This window comes from Aspergillus chevalieri, chromosome 1 (assembly GCF_016861735.1).
Source record: "Aspergillus chevalieri M1 DNA, chromosome 1, nearly complete sequence".
In the NCBI taxonomy this organism is placed as follows: domain Eukaryota; kingdom Fungi; phylum Ascomycota; class Eurotiomycetes; order Eurotiales; family Aspergillaceae; genus Aspergillus; species Aspergillus chevalieri.
This window is the reverse complement of record NC_057362.1, coordinates 681,687-702,295: the sequence shown is the minus strand read 5'-3', so window position 1 is coordinate 702,295 and position 20,609 is coordinate 681,687. Positions and strand designations below refer to the sequence as shown.

General features: G+C 48.9%; 7 protein-coding genes across 7 annotated transcripts; 4 read left to right on the top strand and 3 right to left on the bottom strand.

Moving 5' to 3' along the window:
* Positions 1-2,335: 2,335 nt before the first annotated feature.
* On the top strand, positions 2,336-4,558 carry ACHE_10235A (uncharacterized protein; the record flags this gene model as incomplete). Its single annotated transcript, XM_043277020.1, has 2 exons — positions 2,336-4,303; positions 4,355-4,558. The coding sequence occupies 2 exons, from the start codon at positions 2,336-2,338 to the stop codon at positions 4,556-4,558; spliced, it is 2,172 nt and encodes a 723-aa protein (XP_043131355.1).
* Positions 4,559-6,411: 1,853 nt separating this feature from the next.
* On the top strand, positions 6,412-6,675 carry ACHE_10234A (uncharacterized protein; the record flags this gene model as incomplete). The annotated part of the gene is made up of 1 exon (XM_043277009.1): positions 6,412-6,675. One exon carries the CDS (start codon positions 6,412-6,414, stop codon positions 6,673-6,675), a length of 264 nt encoding a protein of 87 aa, XP_043131354.1.
* An 886-nt stretch (positions 6,676-7,561) lies between these two features.
* On the bottom strand, positions 7,562-9,045 carry ALP1 (S8 family peptidase; the record flags this gene model as incomplete). Its single annotated transcript, XM_043276998.1, has 4 exons — positions 7,562-8,029; positions 8,078-8,166; positions 8,218-8,665; positions 8,716-9,045. The coding sequence occupies 4 exons, from the start codon at positions 9,043-9,045 to the stop codon at positions 7,562-7,564; spliced, it is 1,335 nt and encodes a 444-aa protein (XP_043131353.1).
* A 1,487-nt stretch (positions 9,046-10,532) lies between these two features.
* On the bottom strand, positions 10,533-11,179 carry ACHE_10232S (uncharacterized protein; the record flags this gene model as incomplete). Its single annotated transcript, XM_043276987.1, has 3 exons — positions 10,533-10,942; positions 10,997-11,114; positions 11,174-11,179. 3 exons carry the CDS (start codon positions 11,177-11,179, stop codon positions 10,533-10,535), a joined length of 534 nt encoding a protein of 177 aa, XP_043131352.1.
* Positions 11,180-11,549: 370 nt separating this feature from the next.
* On the bottom strand, positions 11,550-12,819 carry ACHE_10231S (putative ATP binding protein; the record flags this gene model as incomplete). The annotated part of the gene is made up of 2 exons (XM_043276976.1): positions 11,550-12,712; positions 12,777-12,819. The coding sequence occupies 2 exons, from the start codon at positions 12,817-12,819 to the stop codon at positions 11,550-11,552; spliced, it is 1,206 nt and encodes a 401-aa protein (XP_043131351.1).
* A 242-nt stretch (positions 12,820-13,061) lies between these two features.
* Positions 13,062-15,231, top strand: ACHE_10230A (putative cell cycle control protein (Cwf19); the record flags this gene model as incomplete). The annotated part of the gene is made up of 2 exons (XM_043276965.1): positions 13,062-14,357; positions 14,410-15,231. The coding sequence occupies 2 exons, from the start codon at positions 13,062-13,064 to the stop codon at positions 15,229-15,231; spliced, it is 2,118 nt and encodes a 705-aa protein (XP_043131350.1).
* Positions 15,232-17,399: 2,168 nt separating this feature from the next.
* ACHE_10229A (D-mandelate dehydrogenase-like dehydrogenase) lies at positions 17,400-18,570 on the top strand (the record flags this gene model as incomplete). Its single annotated transcript, XM_043276953.1, has 4 exons — positions 17,400-17,446; positions 17,507-18,125; positions 18,176-18,415; positions 18,472-18,570. 4 exons carry the CDS (start codon positions 17,400-17,402, stop codon positions 18,568-18,570), a joined length of 1,005 nt encoding a protein of 334 aa, XP_043131349.1.
* Between the last annotated feature and the right edge of the window lie 2,039 nt (positions 18,571-20,609).

Below are 20,609 nucleotides of genomic sequence, written 5' to 3'. Positions count from 1 at the left end.
ATAGAGAATGAAGACAAGAAAATAAGATAAAAGAAATATCATGCAATGTATATCAATGAAGTTCCTACGCACTAATTGAGTGATGTTTCATGGTGTAGTGAAGTAAAGGACGGTAAGATATATGTTTGACCTGGGGATGTATGCCACGACATATATATATCTGACACTACCCTTTCTACTCAGGACTTCAAGTCTAAACAACCAAATAAACCATTTTAAATAAACCATTTTATATATCATTGTTGATACTACGGATCTCCGTATCTCTCCTAGTCTATGCAGACGCGAAACATATGCCGTCTTTATGTTCTCCTCCACTGTACGAACCAGGCAGGCCCCCGGATGCGCCATCTTACACAGGGATCAAGGCGGGAGTTGGATTACCGGGCCTACCTAACACGGCCAGACCTGGTACCGAAGGCAGTGCGCTTTATGCTTGACACAGGCCTCCTAAGCCAGTTTCAGACTCTACCAACCAACCACATACCGAGTCACAACAACGGACACGAAGCAACTGGCAGCATAGTGCAGCTGAGGTTAAGTGCTTGCAGAAGTAGGGAAGGAAACGAGATAGTATCCAACAGGCCCATGGACCTTCGTGGCCATGGGAACAGCAGTACAAAAACAGTAGCACGGGATATACAACATGCGGAATGAGATATCAGGACATGTGTATAAAGACGACGATGTACATAGCGACTACCATTACGGCGGCTTACCCGGCTGCCCTGCAGGACCTGCCGCCACTCGGCCTATAGGGCTGACAGATGCGTGTATGAATAATAATAATAATAATAATAATATGCCGTCTTTATACAAGATATTAGATTCAAGCGGGACAAACCCATTCTAATGCGCATGGGAAGCAAATATATCACTCTTCTACGGCTATCACATGATACTAAAACAGACATAAAATCTACTTGCTGCCTATTGACATCTACCGAGAGAGCGGAACGAACTCCTGCAAGGCTCAATCGATCCTTCGTAGTTCGCACAACACCGACCCAACACCAGGAGCCTGGATGGGACCAGAAGTACGAGAACCTAATAACGAAGATCTGATAGGTATGCAGCTCACTAGTCCTACTATTTACATTCACCGTTACATACACACGGTAGGGCTACCCGGACATAGAGCAGGGGGGTGCGTAGAGGCGTAGAAATCACTGGCTCGGGAATTCACCTCGGGGAAAGGGGATGGCATGGCTTATATGAGCAACTTACTGTGTATAGTTAGCAGCATATACACAGAGCTTGGTAAGCAGTTTGTCTGTGGTATGTTGCGGCAAGGTAGGTTGTTGTGGTGATCCCGAAAAGGTAAGGCTGTGGTATGATGCCATGTGACCGGCACCACAGGCCTTCAGCACAACTTTATGGGGAAGGAAAAGGGGAGAAGAAAGAGAGCAGAGTGTAGCACAACATTTGATTAATTCCTAATACTTCGACTTAATTCTGAGCTGTAGGTAGAAGTACAAATATTGTACGTCTATGCTCGAAGCTGCTGACTCAGATCTGACAAAGACACCATAACTGCCGACGCGAGACAAGCATCGAGCATTCCAATCTCACCTTTCCTTCACAGCCCGGATCTCAGCTCACGGTGGCGCAAGATCTAGAGGTTCAACGAGCAGACCTCTGACCGTGGAGAATGCTTTGGATAGAGCTGGATGAGCACACATGCAGGATGCAAGTGTCCTGCCTAGATGTACTATGTAGGGTACAGTTACAGCGCAGGACGTTCGGGATAGAATAGTACGTTTACGGTCACTTGACGGATTGACTGCTCGTACGGCAAATTGAAACTAACAGACATGAATGGGGCATGAAACCACTGCAGAATTACTCGAGGCCTTTGTTTATAGAGAGTAGAATGCTGGCACCGAGTACTGTTTACCGGCCCGCATAACAATGCTCCATTCCTGGCTCCATTCCACGTCGCAAAGATGCATCGCCAAATGTCAGTCGGGATCGAGTGGTATTTCACATCTATACTTTTTTGGGCAATGTTTTGAATGCCGCACAGTTACGAGCGGTACACAATTGTGCTGGAGAATGAACGCTTCCACCTCCCTGGTATCCGGTTGCCATATCATTTATTCCCCAGGGAACCTCTTTCGTCTCCGGCTTGGATTTACTTTCTCTTTCCTTGTCGTGTGAAGGTAATTGGTAGGTAGTCGGCACCTGGCAGGTCTTTTGCCCCTTCTTTCGTTCTTTCTTTTCGTCTTTCTTACCTCTGTCGTTCATTCGTTCCTTAATATTGTCGACCAGTCATTCATTCCTTTTTTTCTTTTCTTATCTCGATTTAAACGACCTGACCAAGCCCATCGACATCATGGCACCGACTAGATATGGACAGGAAAACCGACCGACCCGAGGTCCAGCTGGAGACGGGCTTGCATTGACAGCAAGAGATTCCGACAGCGCAGTGCAGGGCCACGGCAGCAGCTCCTACGACGATGGTTACTATCACCCATCTAGCTACCATACTGGAGAGAAAGGCCAGATGGCGGCAGAAGATGGCTCCTACCCTTCCAAGAAGAAGGACAGCACCACACGGCAAGACTCGTCTCTAGCTACTGCTGACCAGGCTTCCCGGGGAAGGCAGCAGTATCAGGGATATGAGAGTGGCTCTCAAAGTGGCTCACAGTACAGTGGTTCCGAGTACGACAGCTCGCTGGGGAACGGGTCTCAGAAGGCTGGCTCGCAGTACAGCGGCTCCCAGTATGCCGGATCCCAGAACACCAACACGCAAAACACCGGCTCGTATAACGCGGGTTCCCAAAGCGGGTCCCACAGGGGATTTCCCAGCGGATCCCCGAGTGGCTCCTACAGCAGCGGTGCCTACCAACAGAGTTCAAACACACAGGATACCGGCCAGCAACACAGCCAACAAGGGACGCCGAACAGTGGCTACTTGCATGGACAGGGCGTTGCGGGGCAGCAGCAAGCGAATTCTGACGCTGCCAACACAAATGCTCAACAGCAAAGCTCCTCGTCCCAGCAGAATGCACAGGAAGTGCACTCCAAGCCAAAGCAATCGAGTCAGCAAATCCAGGAAACCCCGTCAGACGCCGACAATGAACAGTCGTCCTACAAGGACAACGACCACCATGCCACTGAACCAAGCCATGAGCAGGACAACAAGGATGCGACTTTGTCGGACGCTCATGCCTCTGGGGAGCACCATGCGGACACGGCAGAAGAAGGCGAACGGCATAACCTGGTCAATAACCACGTTGCGCCCGTTGCAACCATGCAGACTGCCCAACAACCCACACATACTCTTCCCACGCTGACCACCGGGACCTTGGACCCAACATCGAGCCTCACAACCTCGGTGGCCACGACGGACAGCACCCATACCACTTCGCCTACCACCTCGTCCACATCGTCGGCCACTTCCTCTCCGACACCGGAGGCAACGAAAGACTCTGACGACGGATCATATCACAAGGCCACCGGGGCGCTTGCCGGTCTCCTTGGTGTCGCACTCGTCGCAGGCTTCGTGGTCTTCTGGCTCGCCAAGAGAAAGCGCCAGCAAAAGAGTGAAGCCAACCGATCCAAAATGGTTCGAGACGCTTTCCGCCAGTCTTTGGCCAATACGAAGCAGCGTACTTCGCAGTTTTACACCAACTTCCTTGGTACTGCTGTCGGGACTGGTGCAAGCGCGCTGGGCGCGGTTCGCCGCTCCCTCGCGATGGCCAAGTTCAACCGCCGCTCTCACGAGCAGCCGGAGAAGGCACCCATGCCGCAGGAGGGACATGTCAATCACCCCTGCAATGACGGTATCCACGTTCGTGGCCACGATCTAGATTACAGCTCCGGCCACGACTCAGACCGGAATGACTCGATTGCGGCGGAGAAAGCGGACATTAATGAATCGACCCCGACACTGGTCGTTTCGCCAAGCGAAAGCATAGCACGAGACCAAACCCCAACCGTCCGGCGAGTGGTCTCTGGTCGGCCCCAGATGGAAAGCTCCGAGTCTGTTGAACCGAAATCTGGACTATCCCACAATATGCAGGAGAGTGAGCCGGAGCACAATGACAAAGCTCCCGAGCAAAGCCCTAGCCCTTCCCCTCCGGCCCCGGACAATCCGGCACCGGATCATGGGGCACAGGAAAATGGTCCACCCCCGCGCAATGGTAATGGCCAAAATTTGTTGGCAATCACCAGCATGGTGCCGTCGTCGACCAGCGTGTATCGGGTTGAGATTGCGTTCCAACCTAAGAAGGTCGGACAGCTGGACCTCCGCGAAGGTCAACATATTATCATCCGCCAATCCTTTGACGACGGATGGGTAAGTCCCTTCCGCTTTTGACCGATCTACATTAGCTGACAGAACTTGCAGGTTCTCTGTACTCCGGCAGATGGCGGCCAAGAAGGACTCGCGCCTCGTGCCTGCCTGTCACCATGGCCCATTAAGAACGCCTCATCCGCCAGCTCCTCTAAGCACAACCTGAGCGACGGGACACGGACACCAGAATCCCCCACCGTGCCGGGGACACCGCGGTTCTACTCGCACTTCTTCTCTGCTAGGAGCGTTACTCAATGATTGTACCGGCGTTCTCTTTTTTCTTCCGTTTCTTCGTTCCGTTCTTTTGATGACAGCCTTTCTGGATGAGGTGATACGCTTTGGAAGTGCTGGCACATTTATGTATCTCGGTTACCTTTTTTTAGTTGGATACCTTTCTTCTTCGCTCGTTTATCTTGATTTTGACTTTCCTGGGACAGGAGGTTCAGGATTTGTAATGAAGTAATTAAAATGAGAACTTTGCACTCCTTAATCACATTCAGTAGATTCGATGTATTCCATTGCATTCAAGAATTCGTAAACAGTACCATGATATGAGACAGATGGCAAGCAAAAGCATCCGCTCTGGACTTCTGACATGGAAAAGCAATCAACAATAAACCAGCTCAAGAGATCAGACCGCCATATTATCATACTTCAACGAAGCAACTCCACTCTGAATCACAGTAGTCCCTTTCACGTCCTTGGTACACTCCAACCCCTTCGACCCGTAATTCTGAAGTGTACGCACACAAAACCCACGCACCGCTTCATCCTCCTCCCCCATATTTCCTCCCATATATGATATTCATATAAATATCGAATTTCTTTTCGATATTGTGCCTGATGTTCTCTCCACCAATGTCTGACGTTCGCCATACGCATCTGCCGTCCCATTCCCCCTTTCCTGAGGCCCTCTTTCATTTTCGTGAACCACTCGGGAACTTCTTTTCGGAATGGGTCTGCTTCGAACATAGTATTAGGGTCGGTGTGGAGCTGGTCTTGGCATTCTGGATATACTTTAGGAGATGAAGAAGTTGTTGTCAAGCTCGTTTGATTGCCGATACTGATTCGACCGATGGTGCGGCTAGAGCCGGGGCAAGAGAGAAGGTCGCAAGCAGGAACATGGAGGCTTTAACAATCGTTTTTGCGAGTGGCAGAGACTGCTTCTAAACAAGGTTGTTGTAGAGGTTGGTTTGGTTTCGTGTGGTTGGAGAATGAGGACTGAATGAATCGTTGTTGACTCAATTGATACAGACGTTGCCTTTATAGCTGATTTAACACAATGCTGTGTTTATTGTTGTGTTCGCCTATTGTAAGGCATAATATGAGTTTTTTTTGTGGCTATTGAAACGGTTTGTGGTGGTACTAGCACATCGGGTGTTGGCGCTTAGGGCTCAAGGGACTGGGCCTTCTTCTCTTTGGCATTATTATGCTTCAATTTTCCTAAAGGTACTACTGTAATGTGTTATTTGCAATACTGGATTGATTTCGTTTCAGCTCCTTTGCCTGTGAACCCGGGATATCTTGTATGTGCTTTTCTAGCCGCCTTCTTCGCTCTGTTTGCTCTTTCGATTAGGCTACCCTGAGTACAGGATTTTGAGCACAGCTAATCAAACGAGCAAAAGTCAGTTGACATAAGGTAGAAACGAGGTATCCCATACAGGCGCGAAAAAGGATATAGTTTCCTAAGCCTTAAGCGCCAACGCCCGAACGGCTGGGTACCACCATAGCCGTTCCAGTAACCGCTGATGTATGGCTGGGATAAGCAGATAGCAGCATGCAAACGTTAGGAGGTGCAAGAAAGGGTAGTGTGGTAAGGTCAGGCAAACACGTAGACTAACACAGTTTGGCGTTGCGATGGAACTGGCTATAAAGGCGATCTCCCCCCGTCTGATTGAACCGAACAACAAAATCTTTATCTTGATTCTCCAACTAAAAAGCTAAACCAAATACTCTACAGCAGTCTTCAAGATGTTCTTCAAAGCTTTCATGGACTTCGCTTCCCTCGCCTTCTCTAGCTTCAGTCCTCCTCGAGGAGCCAGTCCTCAACCTAAGAGAAAAACTTTAGCAAGCGCGTCGATCTCTTTAACTCCACTATTAAGTCCAACAAAATGTTCTGTGCCGACGACATTCCTAGAAACGACACTAGCAACGAGAACGACTCGACCTCCCTTGAAGCCTTCAATCTCCACTCCAAAGCCCCATCCTGGTGTGCGGAGACGAAGTCTGACCTGAAGAACCATGGTAAAACGCTATTCGAGAATGATGTGCCAGGAATGGCGGCTCTGCGTAATGGTACTTTGAAGTACGACGCTTCTCGGCACATCAAGAACGGCTTTCGACTGAGCGATGGCTTGGAAAGGGTTTGGATTTGATTTATCAGGACGCGACTGAGAATTTCGGGACTATTTGTATAGCGGAGGTCTTGTATTCGACGGGGGCTAAGCTGGAGACTACCACTGGGGTTACGTTGGGGGCGGCCATGCGGATGGGTTACTTGTGATTACTTCTTTTGTATCGCGTGGTTGCTTGAGACGTTCCGTGTGTGACTAGTAGGCCGGAAGTAGGATCCTGAGTAGTGCAGAAGCTCTCATACGAAATGACTAGGGTGGATAGGGATAACCCAGGATTTGATGATTATGCGTTGACTTGTAACTCCATAAACAATTGGACACATGCTAAATAGACCATTGAACGCCACTAGAAGCCAAACTATGCTATGCACGCAAGAGAAGAAAAGAAAACAAGAAATCACTCATAAGTCATCTTCAACGACCTTATAGGAATGTTAATTAATTAGTAGTGGTTCGTGTAATGGGTTTTTATTTTTATTGTTACCTTTCTGTTCTGTTTTATCTCGAATAATTTGTATGTATTGCTTCAACAATCACTCTATTCGGGGATCTGCAATGGATTCAACCTAGCAATATCACAGCATAGCCAATGCATCTTCTCGTCAGAGACTCGTAACGTGAGAAATGCAGACTTCTGCCTCACAATGGCATGGGCCGACAATGACCGGTAGTTGTTAATTGCTTGGTATGAAGTTCTCAGTCCCTGAATTCTGAAAGTCATCCCCCCTAGGTCTTATATCCTTGTAAAGTATTGCTAAGCTCATCATCATCATTAACTTGTTATCTTTAAATCCTCAAAAGCTAGTTATTATGGAAGAACATCATTATGATTGCATTGAACAACAACTAAAACCACAAATGTAAAACACCAAGCACACCAAGAAAACTACCCAAAATCCAAATACACTCACCACCTCCTCACAGCCCTCTTCATCTCAAACGGCCAATCCCAGTTCTCATCCTCATCCTCATCATCCTCATCAACACGCCCATGTCCATCCCCAGACCCAGTCCCCGCACCCCCCTGAGCCCCATTGAACGCCAACAAATTCGGACTCCCTGATGTCCTCGTCACAACATCCCTCGTCCCCAGCTCCTTCAGCCGCTTACTTACCGCATTTGCATCAGCCAGATTCTCAAGTCCCATTACATAAATCGCCAGCCCGACAACATGCGGCGTCGCCATTGATGTTCCGGAGATCGTATTGGTGGCGGTGTCGTTCCCGATCCAGGAGGAGAGAATGTTGACACCCGGAGCGAAGATGTCCACTACGGAGCCGTAGTTTGAGAAGGACGCGCGGGAGTTGTTGCGGTCGATGGCAGCTACTGTGAAAGCGTTTTCGGCGGAGGCGGGGCTGGTGAAGCGGGCGTCCATCTGTGCGGTCAGCATACGCAGTTGTATGAATGGGGAAGGGGATCGTACATTTTCGTTACCGGCGGCTACGATGGAAAGAACGCCGGAGTCATATGCATTTTCGACGGCGCGGTTGAAGGCAAATGAGAATCCGCCGCCTGTGTATTTAGCCTATTTCCCTTCATCCTGAATGGTAGATGAGAACTCACCTAAGCTCATATTGATAGCTGCCTTGCCAGTCCGCCTCTTCGTAGCGATATCATTAGCAGCCCAATTGAAACCATCCAGGATATCTGACGTCCGTCCAGACTCTCCCGCAAACACCTTAACAGACAAAAGATTGGCCTTCTTAGCAACCCCAAAGGTAGCACCACCGATAGTCCCCGCAACATGCGTTCCGTGACCAACAGTATCGACATGGTCAGAATTGTCAACAGCATTATAGGCAAGACTGGCGCGGCCGCCGAATTCACGGTGGTCAACATTAATGCCTGTGTCCACGACATAGCCGAAGGTGCCTTCGCCGGCGCTATCGTCGTAGACGTAGGTTGTGCTTGGTTGGCCGCGATGAGAAATACTGCCTAGGCCCCAGGGAGCGTTGTTCTGGGAGATGGTGGCGTCGAGGTACCAGATTTGGTCTTGTTCGACATACTCTACCTGCTTATTATTAGCAGTAGTATCTCTGCTTGCACTGGTGTTAGACAGACATCTTCATGTTTCCGGATCTCCTCGATGGTAGCATCATCGAAAGATCCATAATACGCAGAAAAGCTGGTGAACCTGTAACTCTTCTGAATGCCAATAGGCATCGAGGCGTCGTTTGTTTGATCACGTTGCTCGAGATGGCGTTTGTGCAGGTCTGTTGCCCACGCAGTGTGCGCATCTACCTTTGCCGTATCTAAGCCGTGTTTGAAGGTAACGATGTATCTTCCAGGGATCATCTCTGGAGACCGGTGTCTCCCTTGCACCATGGGATGTCCGAGGGCAGCTGGGAGCAATGCTCCGAAGAGCAAGAGGGCGCGTTTGAAGAACTGCATGGTATAACTGGTTTAGGGCAAAGTTGAATGCTACAACCGTAGGTAAAACAAAAGAAGATCCGCCAATTGCCTTGATCATCAGCATATTTATAAGTTTTGAAATTCTCGCTCGTTCTTGAGCCTCTGACATGTCAATCTCACTTGATCAGCAAATGCTTTGGTGCACCTTCGTGCACCATCGCAACCAAGAAGGTGACACTGCAGCTCCAGGGCTGTCCTCCGTGCCCCGCCTATAAGGTTATCTATGCATATAATGGATTGGAAGCTGACTACACCCTCAGCACCATCCCCGCAATCGGGAATTATACACATGTGCTCATATCTTGCCGCGAGGGCTTGGAGAGTCCCTGCATTCGAAGATTGCTATCTCGGTTTTAGAAGTATCCGAATCCTGGAGATACCTCGTGGTAGCCAACACGCAAGCTCGTGCCGATTTCTACATCTGTTGGCTGTCAATGTCGTGCAAATGATTTCTAAGACCGACTAAACCCGCAGGAGGCTTACAGACCCGAACTATCTGGCTCTGCTGTAACATCCTACTCGGATTTTTCGATGACAGCATCGCCAATGCTATAGCGGCTGCCAACGGCGCACCTCTTATCTGGAACGTTGACGAGCTAAGACATCCGGAAGATTAATTCCATGGGTCTTTGAAGCTTGTGATAAGGTGGTTGCACCTTGTAAATCCCCGCAATATTGCGAATACCATATACTAATCAGCATGTGAAAGCCATTCCTAATGTCCTCTTTATTCCCAGTATAGATCGAACAGGCAAGGGAAAAATGAGCGGCGACTCCGACTAAGAATATGGCGGTGACGATGTCGTGCATAGCAAAGAAAGGATTTTCAATCGCACCAGGCTATGAATCAACTGGCTAGCAGCAAATACCTTCTTGAATATGAAATATCCAGCATTTGTCATTACCAGCAGCCTCTTGGCCTTGGCGTCAGGGTCTATGCCAGGGTATCAGGCGTCAAATAAGCGACAGTAGAAGTCGAACTCGATTCGAGAACGACCTCAGGTACATCGTGACATGTTTGCTATGTAGCTGAAAGTACTGATTTGGCAGGGCAAACTCTCAGCAGGAAGGATGATGGGCGAATCAGCAGATGCAGTAATGACAGGGAAGCGCGAAATGTTGCATCCTGGGCAAGTAGCTCGAAGCTGGTCAGCCTTGCATTGGGGCACTCTGTGGGTATACCTGAGTCACTGTCGAGATGCTGACAATCTGGGGAGGGAGGTTGAAGTTGCACCGAGGCACGTGATATCACGAGACGGTCGAGTATGCAATGCACGGCATGAATACGAGGGAGATGTTAGGATTTAGATTAATGACTGGATTCAGCTTTGCATCCAGTCATATTCTTTTTAGAAACATCAAGTCGTTATTATACATGCTATGTCACAGTTCACTTCGCAATGACCGGACTAATCCGACCTCATCTAGGATACATGGCCATCCCACCACATCCAATCCAAGCTCAATCAGGAGCTCTTACCAGTATGCTTCCTCTCTGCCTCGCGATTCGAAAACGGAAACCCTGTCGTCCTCTTATCAGCCCCCGTCTTCCGACTGATCTTCCCATGACTGCTCGCAAAAAGAAGACACCAAAGCCCAATACTCGCCACAAGCGCATACCCCAGCACCCCAATCGCAAACGCAGCCTGTCCGTTAAAAGTATACCAGGTGTATGCATAGAATGCGCAGACTCCTTGGAACACCGTGGACACCATGAGCGTGGGGACGGCGTAGGGTGCTTTGGGGTCTGATTCGTCGGTTGTCACAGCTTCGGTGACTGTGGTGGATAGGGGGACAGAGCCGGTTAACATGACGACTAGGACGGCGAGAGTGAGGAGGGAGAAGCCGAGGGTGCGGGCGAAGTAGATCTCTAGTGCTGTGGGGTGTCAGATAGCTAGCCTGGCAGATCTTGGGATTCGGTTCGACTCACGAGTTGGGGGGCGGGTTTCATCCAGCAGTGAGGTAATGATTATTTGCGGTGCTAGTGTTAGAGCTGCGCTCTGTATGGAGAGCCATCCTGCTGTTGTGTAGGTGTAGGTGTAGAAGACCTGTGGTCATCAGCTTTTGCGTCTCGATTGTGAGGGTCAGATAGGAAGACAAGACATACATCCATAATGTTGTGATTGTATATTGTCACAAGTAGACAATTGAATGGTTGCAGATATTTTCAAATGGTTCCTCGGGGGACACAGTCCGTTTAATATAGCGAAATCCAACAAGATGGATCAGTGTCAGCTCTGGAGACGTTGATATGATAACATCGCCGGGCATTCTCGATGACATCATGAATGTTTGCTTTGTTTGCACAATTTTTTCTAAGATGACCATAATAACTAATTAATGCTATTGCTGTATTTTATAGACAAATGTGTGTTGAACTATTCAGAGAGCAAAGTAATAGTGTCTGGATTGAATGCAAGAAAGATATCGATCGATAAACCGTAACATCATTTAATTCGAAACTCCGAGTCCAACTATCACCATCACCCATTGATGTTATTAGCACGCAGGTATCTGGTAAAGCTGTAATCTTCATGGTCAGGGCCTTTCTGCGAGTCTGAAAGTGCGCTCCTGTACCGCTGCGAGATCCCATCATCGTCTCCAGCGCGAGGAGCACCCGCACTTTCATCATCCGTATCGTCATCATCCTCCACTTCAGCCTTTGCATCCTCCTCCTCCTCCTCCTCAGCCTCGCTAACAGTCTCCGGCTCAGTGTCCTGAAACCGCCGTTGCCCGCTCGGCCCAGACATATTCATATCCTTCATCAACTTGCCCAATTCCTCCTCTCGCCGGTTTGCTTGCGCTTCCTCACGCTCTTTCTTCTTGCGTTCTAGTTCTGGCTTGTAATCGCGCTCGAACTCCTGGCGCTTCTCTTCCACGGCCTTAAAGAAATCCTCAACACCATCGCCTGTCATGGAGCTCACACCAACAACACTCAAATGGCGATAGAACTCCTCCAGCATCAGACTCATGCTATTAAGCAGTGACCCCATGTATCCACTCCCAGCACCAAATCCTCCAGCACCGCCTTCCGTTCCGAACGCGCCAGTCTCCTCTTCCTCTCGTAGAGCCTGCTGGAAGGCGTCAAAGTCGGTCATCCACTCCTTTGCAAATTCCGCATCTTGCACATCTGTCTTATTGAACACGAGGATCATCGGCAACTTGGTCTTGTACAGGATACTGCAGGCGTAGAGCATGTTACTCATAAAGGTACTCGTCGAGCTGGTCCGGGGGGTATCAATGATATAAGCGATAACAGTCGGGAACGACGATGCCATGGTTTCAAGAAAAATTGTACCAGATGCACTCCACACAAACACCTCAATCTGTCCCGGTGTATCAACAAGAATGTGCTCGATGGGTTTTGCGGAAGGTGTGCTTGGGTTCGGAGCGGCGCGTTTCTCCAGAAGGGCTATGATTTGGTCGACCTTTGTTGCGAAGAGGTTCAGGGATGTCAGAATACCACCGTTAGGGCCGAGATTATATTGCTTCATGACTTCTTTGTAGTTGATCGAGTCGCGAATGTCGATGTTGCTCTCGAATGGGACGGAGTACACGGCGGGGTCTAGGTTCAGCACGTAGGGGACGTTTTTCTGAGAATGGAGGTAAGAGTTTATCCGCTGCATGAAAGTCGTCTTCCCCGAGCCTATATTAGAGAATCATCTATCAGTACCAGCTTAGAGACCGATTCGAGAGATGCTATGACTTACCTGCCATGCCGACGCAGACGACAGACACAGGGGTCGTCGCCATGATGAAGAATTAATTAGTATCACTTTTGAAGCTCTGTGCAGCTGGAATAACAAATGCCAGGCGAGTTGAGCAAGATCACTCGTTTTCGTGAAGCTGTATGGAGATTTTTCCAGAATGAAATTCTTTTGTCGCGGGGATCGCGGTGGAGTTCTGGGCCGGCCAGACGTCATTCCACTCCGCCGCCTGTATTTTTCGCTCTTTCTATCCTTTCTGTCAAACCTTTCGCGATTTACAAGCAGAAAATGACATTGGAGGATTTCGAAAAAGCTCTGGCCGAAGAAGGTCGCGAGAGACAAGAAAAGGGCGACAGAGAGAAACGTCACCGCGATCGCGATCGCGACCGCAGCAGAGACCGCAGCTCCAGACACCATCGACACCGTCACCATCGCCATTCGTCACGATCCGGAGAACGAGGATTAGGAAGACGAGACCGCGAGTCCCGACACAGCGATGAAAACGGCCATCGACATAAGCGTTCGCGCCATTCCACGGATCACGGCGACGACCGAGACCGCTCCCATAAACGCCGACACCGACACGAAAGCAGAGACGATGGATCAGCGGGGACGCGGGAGTCAGTAAAAGAGGTGGTGCAGGAGGAACCAAGTCGTCCAAAGCGAGATGCTTGGATGGAGGCTCCGTCTGCCCTCAGTGTGGACTACGTTAACCGGCGCGACTCGACGCGCCTACAGGAGCCGCAGCCGAAGATGCTCCAGGCGGATTTCGACTTGAAGATTCACAACCGGGAGATTAACAACCATCTGCACGATTTGAAGGATGGGAAAGCTCTTGAAGAGGTCGAGGAGGAACCGGCGCAACATGAAGTGGACTACGAGTTTGGCGATGCTGGCTCTCAATGGAGAATGACGAGGCTTAAAGCGGTCTATCGAGAGGCGGAGGAAAGTGGGAAGTCGGTGGAAGAGATTGCCTTCAACCGTTTTGGAGATCTACGCTCATTCGATGACGCTCGGGAAGAAGAAGCAGAATTGGATCGCCGCGAGACCTATGGTGAAGGCTACGTTGGTAAAGTAAAGCCATCCGGGGAACTTTTCCAGGAGCGGAAGCTCGATAATAATGTTCGGAGAGACTCCCACGAACATGTCCGGTCACCAGGGCGAGAACACCAAGCCCAAGGTCAGGGCAAGCCGATGGAGACCGAACCGCCTGCAAATACTACACAGCACCTTGATCTAACTGCCCTCAACCGACTCAAGGCACAAATGATGAAAGCAAAACTGAAGGGTGCTCCCGATGCGACTGAGCTCGAAGAACGCTACAATACAGCTGCAGCCTCGATGGCTAACCGCAAGGAATCCGATGTGGTGGTGCTTGGTGTCATGGAGAATAGGATGTTGGCCGGAAAGAGGAACGAGGTCAAGCAGGTTGAAACCAGAAGAGGCCGGGAGCGAGGCCATGTGGAGGAGAATGAGGACATGAGCATTGAAGATATGGTTCAGGAGGAACGGCGAAGCCGGGGTCAATTTGGAGGTGATGGACGCCGGTTGGCGGACAGAATCGCCAAGGATTCTAAATTCGAGGTGAGTCTACCTGCTTCCTGCCAGACATGCATGATCACTAACAAGCGTCCAGAATGACCTAGAGTACATGGACGACAATGCCTCCAAGCTGGCTCGGCGCGTACATCGATCTGAAATCGACATCAAAAATACCGCCATCAACGACTTCCAAAAGATGAACCGGATCTTGGATAACTGTCCCCTCTGTCATCATGAGGATACAAATACACCTCCAATTGCACCTGTGGTATCGCTGGCCACACGGGTATTTTTGACACTCCCAACAGAACCCGAACTGAACGAAGGATGCGCCACCATCGTCCCTATCCAGCATCGAACCAACCTCATGGAATGCGATGATGATGAATGGGAAGAGATCCGGAACTTCATGAAGAGCTTGACCCGCATGTACCACGAACAAGGCCGCGACGTGATCTTCTACGAAAATGCCGCCCAGCCTCAACGCAGGAGACATGCAGCGATGGAAGCGGTGCCACTCCCATACAGTCTGGGAGAGACCTCCCCAGCCTTCTTCAAAGAAGCAATCCTATCGGCCGACTCGGAATGGTCCCAACATCGGAAACTTATTGATACTCTCGCCAAGTCAAGACAGGGCTTGGGACGGTCAGCCTTCCGTCGTTCCCTCGTGAAGGAGATGCCCTACTTCCATGTCTGGTTTGAGTTAGATGGTGGGCTGGGCCACGTCGTCGAGGATGAACACAAGTGGCCCAAGGGCGATCTGTTCGCCCGAGAGATTATTGGAGGGATGTTGGATATAGGGCCAGAAATTATCAAGCGACAGGGACGATGGCAGCGGGGCGGTGATAGACGAGTAGAGCCGTTCCGACGACGATGGAGGAAGTTTGATTGGACTCGGGTATTGGTTGAGGGATAATATAGCATCTTCTTTCTGTTGGATATATCGCTGATTGAAATTATTATGTGGTTAATCCAGGCAGAACAGCCTCCTTTCCGAACCAAAAATGACTCCTACCAAATTCTCTTCTAATACCTTGATCTCAGTCGATGTACTATCTGCCACCTCTGCATTTCCCCAGATCCTCCAACGAGACATGGTCTGGAGGGTCAATGCTCCATCAATAGCCTATTGTACACTCAGGACTATCTTTCTATCTCAGTGCTCGATATATTCATGGTGTTAATGTTTAATTCCTTCCAAGCTAGACATATCAAACTCTACTGAACAGAGCAATGGCTAATACTTCCCTCTCCTAATTACTTACCTCAGCTGAGACTGAATGACGCCACATAGCATGCAGGAAAGTTTACTGGTGGAACTATGGTGGGCCTTCTCTCAGCTGCAGATGTTGCTATGAGAGAAGAAGCGCCTTCTGATTTATATAATTCCATCTAAAGCTATATACTAATAGCAACCAATTCAATCCTCAGCCTCCTCAAGCTCAGTCGAGATCCTTATCGGGGAATTTTGTAAAATACTCTTTGGGCTAGGCAATGATTGTAATAATTTTGTTAGGGCCTGATCTGAGAATGTTACTGTAAAAGTGTTCTGAGAACCGTGGTGTGCAAGTTTCATGGGCTTTCCCTAGTTTCTCTTCATTATGATTTGCCCTTTCGTTTTTGAGCATTATGTTGGGCGCTTGGACTCGCTCTGTCATGGCAACGGATGACTGAATCAGAAATTGGAATCTGTATAACTAAACTCAGTGGAATATTTGCTATATAACTTGAGATTTACCTTGATGAGATTGGGTGCAATGATAGCCACATGGCATGCATAAGGCTGGTCCAGCCCTCGGTTGTCGATGGCGTTAATTTTCAAGACTATAACGAAGGAACAGAATTCCAAGAGATTTGATTTCATGCCTGCGTATACGGTTACTAACCGTATTCCCGTCCTTCAATGCTAAGCGCACAATTTATTCACCTGACATGACTACTAATTGAAACATCGGTCAAGCTACCATTATACGTGAGATACTCGAGGGGATGCTCATAAGAACCTTTGGACAGGATATAATCGGTCGCTCTAATGTATCATTAGCCTGTGCATATTACGGAAGTCGATAAAGGAGGCAATCGTAGTACATTACCTTGATCATGGGCTTGATATCTTACTCATCAATCCTCTGGATATCGGTAAAGACCCCTTCTCCAAGGTCTACCTTCCTTAGATCGCCCAATCTGCCTTTTGCTGCGTGAAGGCTGGTATTGGTTAGCAAATATAGATACGTATGGAGGATCTCACTTGCATAGTATGTTGAACGAAAGGGACATGCAGATCTAATTTCAACGGGAGATTTATCGAAACTCCCATTGCCACACATGTATCTAACACTCTAGTTACTGATTAGCTGTGGCGCACGACAGACGGTGGCAGAAAAAGGGCTACATTTGTTGGATATCTTCGAGATAATGATAAAAGAACATTTCATTTGCATAGCGGATGGTGAGTTTCTAGAATGTGTGAGTAGAAATACTGGTAGATAGAGGGAATCCAAATAACATACATACGGCACCTTGTCGATTTGTACGGAAGATGCTCGTGGAATTGAAATTGAGAGATTGGAGGACCATCTCGTTTCCTATATGTATTTACCTTGAAATTGCATCTCACCTCAGCTGAGATATCCACGTCATACTATAGAATACCGGTAGACGTTATGTATTTGGTGCAGGGTGCAGGTACACAACAAAATGTAGCCCTGAATATGGCAAACAATTGCCGCTTTGGGAAATCCTGATGCCATCCGATGCGGGGAATGCCATGTGGGGCTCATTTTCTAATCTCTTGTCATTCCTTCGCCTTTCGCTTCTTCTTCATTCTCCCTCTTCCTCATATTTCTATTCTGGACATTATTCTGGACACTCACACTGATGTGCCTGTAATTGACTTATCCTCGACATTCTGCTAACATCGTTTTGAGTGGCCTCAACGCCCGGCTGGGACTCGTTCTCGGTCACAATTCTCTATCTATCGTCCGAGATAACGACCAGAGTAAGACCTACATTTTTTTCCTTTCAAGTTCATTATACCTTCCTGCTCACATTCCAATAGACAATACATATCAAGCAAACTCTACAATGGCCGACTCCAGACCCAAGATCCTCCTCCTTGGAAAGATCGTCCAGTACGCTTATCATCCATTGCTTCATTGCCCACCGGAGTTGCTCCGACTGACCATTGGCAGCGCGCATTCTACCTGGCATTCCCTAAGCGAGCTTGGAGAATTAGTCGCACCCACCGCCACCAACCGTGAGGGCTTCCTCAAAGAATGCCGCGATGGCAAGCTGGACGGAGTGGTCGCTGCGTATCGCACGTTTGACTCCGTGACTATTACAGGCAAGATTGATGAGGAGATCGTGAATGCACTTCCCAGATCTCTCAAGTACCTTGCGCATTGCGGTGCAGGATATGACCAAGTCGACGTCCACGCCTGCAGTGCCCGGAACCCGCCCATTCGGGTCTCCAACACTCCCACTGCTGTCGATGATGCTACGGCCGATGTGAACATGTTCCTAATAATTGGTGCTTTGCGCAACTTCAACACTGGAATGGCCGCACTGCGCGAGGGCAGATGGCGTGGACAGCCCGTCCTTGGCCATGATCCTCAAGGCAAGGTCCTTGGTATCCTGGGAATGGGTGGAATTGGACGGAACCTGAAGAGGAAGGCCGAGGTGTTCGGGATGAAGGTTGTCTACCACAACCGTCGGCAGTTGAGTGAGGAATTGTCAGAAGGAGCACAATATGTGACCTTTGACGAACTACTGTCGACCAGTGACGTGATCAGTTTGAACTTGCCTTTGAATGTAAGTGCGCTCGTCACTGCACTCGATACTACTGAAGTCTAACTCTTTAGAAAAACACCCACCACATCATCAGCAAATCCGAATTCGCCAAGATGAAGAATGGCGTTGTCATCGTCAACACAGCCAGAGGTGCCGTCATGGACGAAGCAGCTCTTGTCGAAGCCCTCGACAACGGCAAGGTATACTCTGCTGGCCTCGATGTCTTTGAGGAGGAGCCAAAGATTCACCCTGGTCTCGTCCGTAACCCGAATGTCTTGCTTATTCCCCATATGGGTACTTGGACGGTGGAGGTGAGTCGCTATTTGCCTAAAATTAGTGAGATAGACTCATTGCTAATATACTTCAGACCCAAACTGCTATGGAAGAGTGGGCGATTGGGAATGTGCGAGACGCACTCCAGACTGGGAAGTTAAAGAGTCCTGTCCCTGAACAGGCTGATCTGTGAAATCACTGGCCAGGGAGTTTCTTATGTACATAAAACAGGGGCTATGGCTTGGGCTCGGTACATAGACTCGGATAAACTACAGAATGTGATAGACTTGCTATACTGCTCTATACCTTTTAACATGAGTTCTTGAATCTCCCTTGAATATCTCTCTGTTACAGACCCCTAAGGCACTAATCTCACGTGATTATGCGGGGAGTCAAGGCAGAATCATTGGACTATAAGCTCTGGTAATAATGCAGGAAGGACAGGGATCATAGGTGATAGTTAACAGGCGCATCACGTGATCAACTACCATATACCATGGCTTGGCATTGGTAGATGGTATACAACTACCACAATCACTACCATCAGAATGGTAGTCCATATGGTATACAAGCGGAGGATATATAAGGACACTCATTCATGCACCTAGTTAGTTCTTCGCGATCAATTCAAGTCTTACAGCATTGGTTACCTTCTAGTTTCTGACTCGTCCGCACTTAACCAACAACCCAGTATACGTACTCGGTTGGCCTTGTTTCTCTACTCGTTACCTTTACCGTTCCTACTTGTTGATTATCTTACGGAGCCTGGAGGGGGCGATATACCCATCAACGACTATTGAACTACGGAGCCTGGAGGGGGCGACATACCCATCAACGCATACGACATACCGAACCGGACCCGGAGGGGCATTGAGCATACGACTACTTGGGAACACTTAAGGTAAGTGTTCAGTCTCGAAATACAACTAACTAGAACCCTAGGTACGACACGAGAGAAGCCAGGTTGTGACACATTGATCGCCAGTCAGTACGAGTCAGGTTTCGAGACTATATTGACTTAAAACACGAACTGAAACCATGTCCAACAACAGTAACAGCAACACCACTCCCAGGTCCTCTCGTGGATCTGAGGGACGAACTCCGACTTATGAAGAGCTCTTTGGAATGGTTAGCCAGCTGCAGGAAAGCATCACTACTTTGGAAGAACGACAGTCAGCCAAAGCTATCAAAGTTCGACCGCCGGAACCCTTTGATGGTACTCGATACAAGTTGCGACCCTTCATCACCCAGTTGGACTTGTATGTCCGCATGAACCGGAGCAAGCTCATCTTCGAATCCGACAAAGTCCTACTTGCAGCAACTTATTTGACTGGACCAGCATTTGATTGGTTTGAACCTACCTTGCGCGACTTCCAGGAGAGAGATGAACAATACCATAACGACAATACCACTGAGGTTTTCAGCAGCTTCACTGAATTTAAGAAACGACTCCAGGGAACGTTTGGAGATATCGACGCCACACGGAACGCTGAACGAAAGCTATGGCGACTCAAACAGACAGGATCAGTAGCCAAGTTGGTATCTGATTTCCAGCAGATCATCACCCATCTGAATTGGGACGAGACGATGTACATTGCGAAGTTCGAAGAAATGTTGAAACCAGAGATTCAGGAGAAACTAGTTTGGATGGAACGACCGACTTCATTGAACGAACTCTTTGAACGAGCTGTCAAGATTGACAACACCCTGTATGACCTTAGAGTCAGACAGAAGGAGTCAAGATATGGAAACACCTTCAGAGGAAACCCACGAACGAGCCACTATCGATCGAACGATAAACGACCAGCTCAACCACGAAGCCAAGGGTATGAAGATCCCTATGGACCACGACCGATGGAGCTGGATGCCACACAGCATAGGCCCTTCGTATCCGACAAGGAAAGAGAACGAAGAAGGAAAGAGAAACTTTGCTTCACATGTGGAAAGCCGGGCCACATGACGAAGGCATGCAGGCAACGACAGAACGTTAGGCCTCAGCAACAACGAGACGATAACAAGCAACTGCACGCTACCCAGGAGAGAGGAGCGTATGACACCACAGGAATTGTGAACCCTGAACTCAGAGCAACAAATGATTCTGGACGGCACATGCAAGAGGCTTCGGATGAGCATGGAGGACCATGGAGACCCAGAACTATGATTGTACCCAACCTGAGCCCATTGAGGAGGTTGATGGAAGAACAAACGACCCTCACGACAGAGGAAATTGAT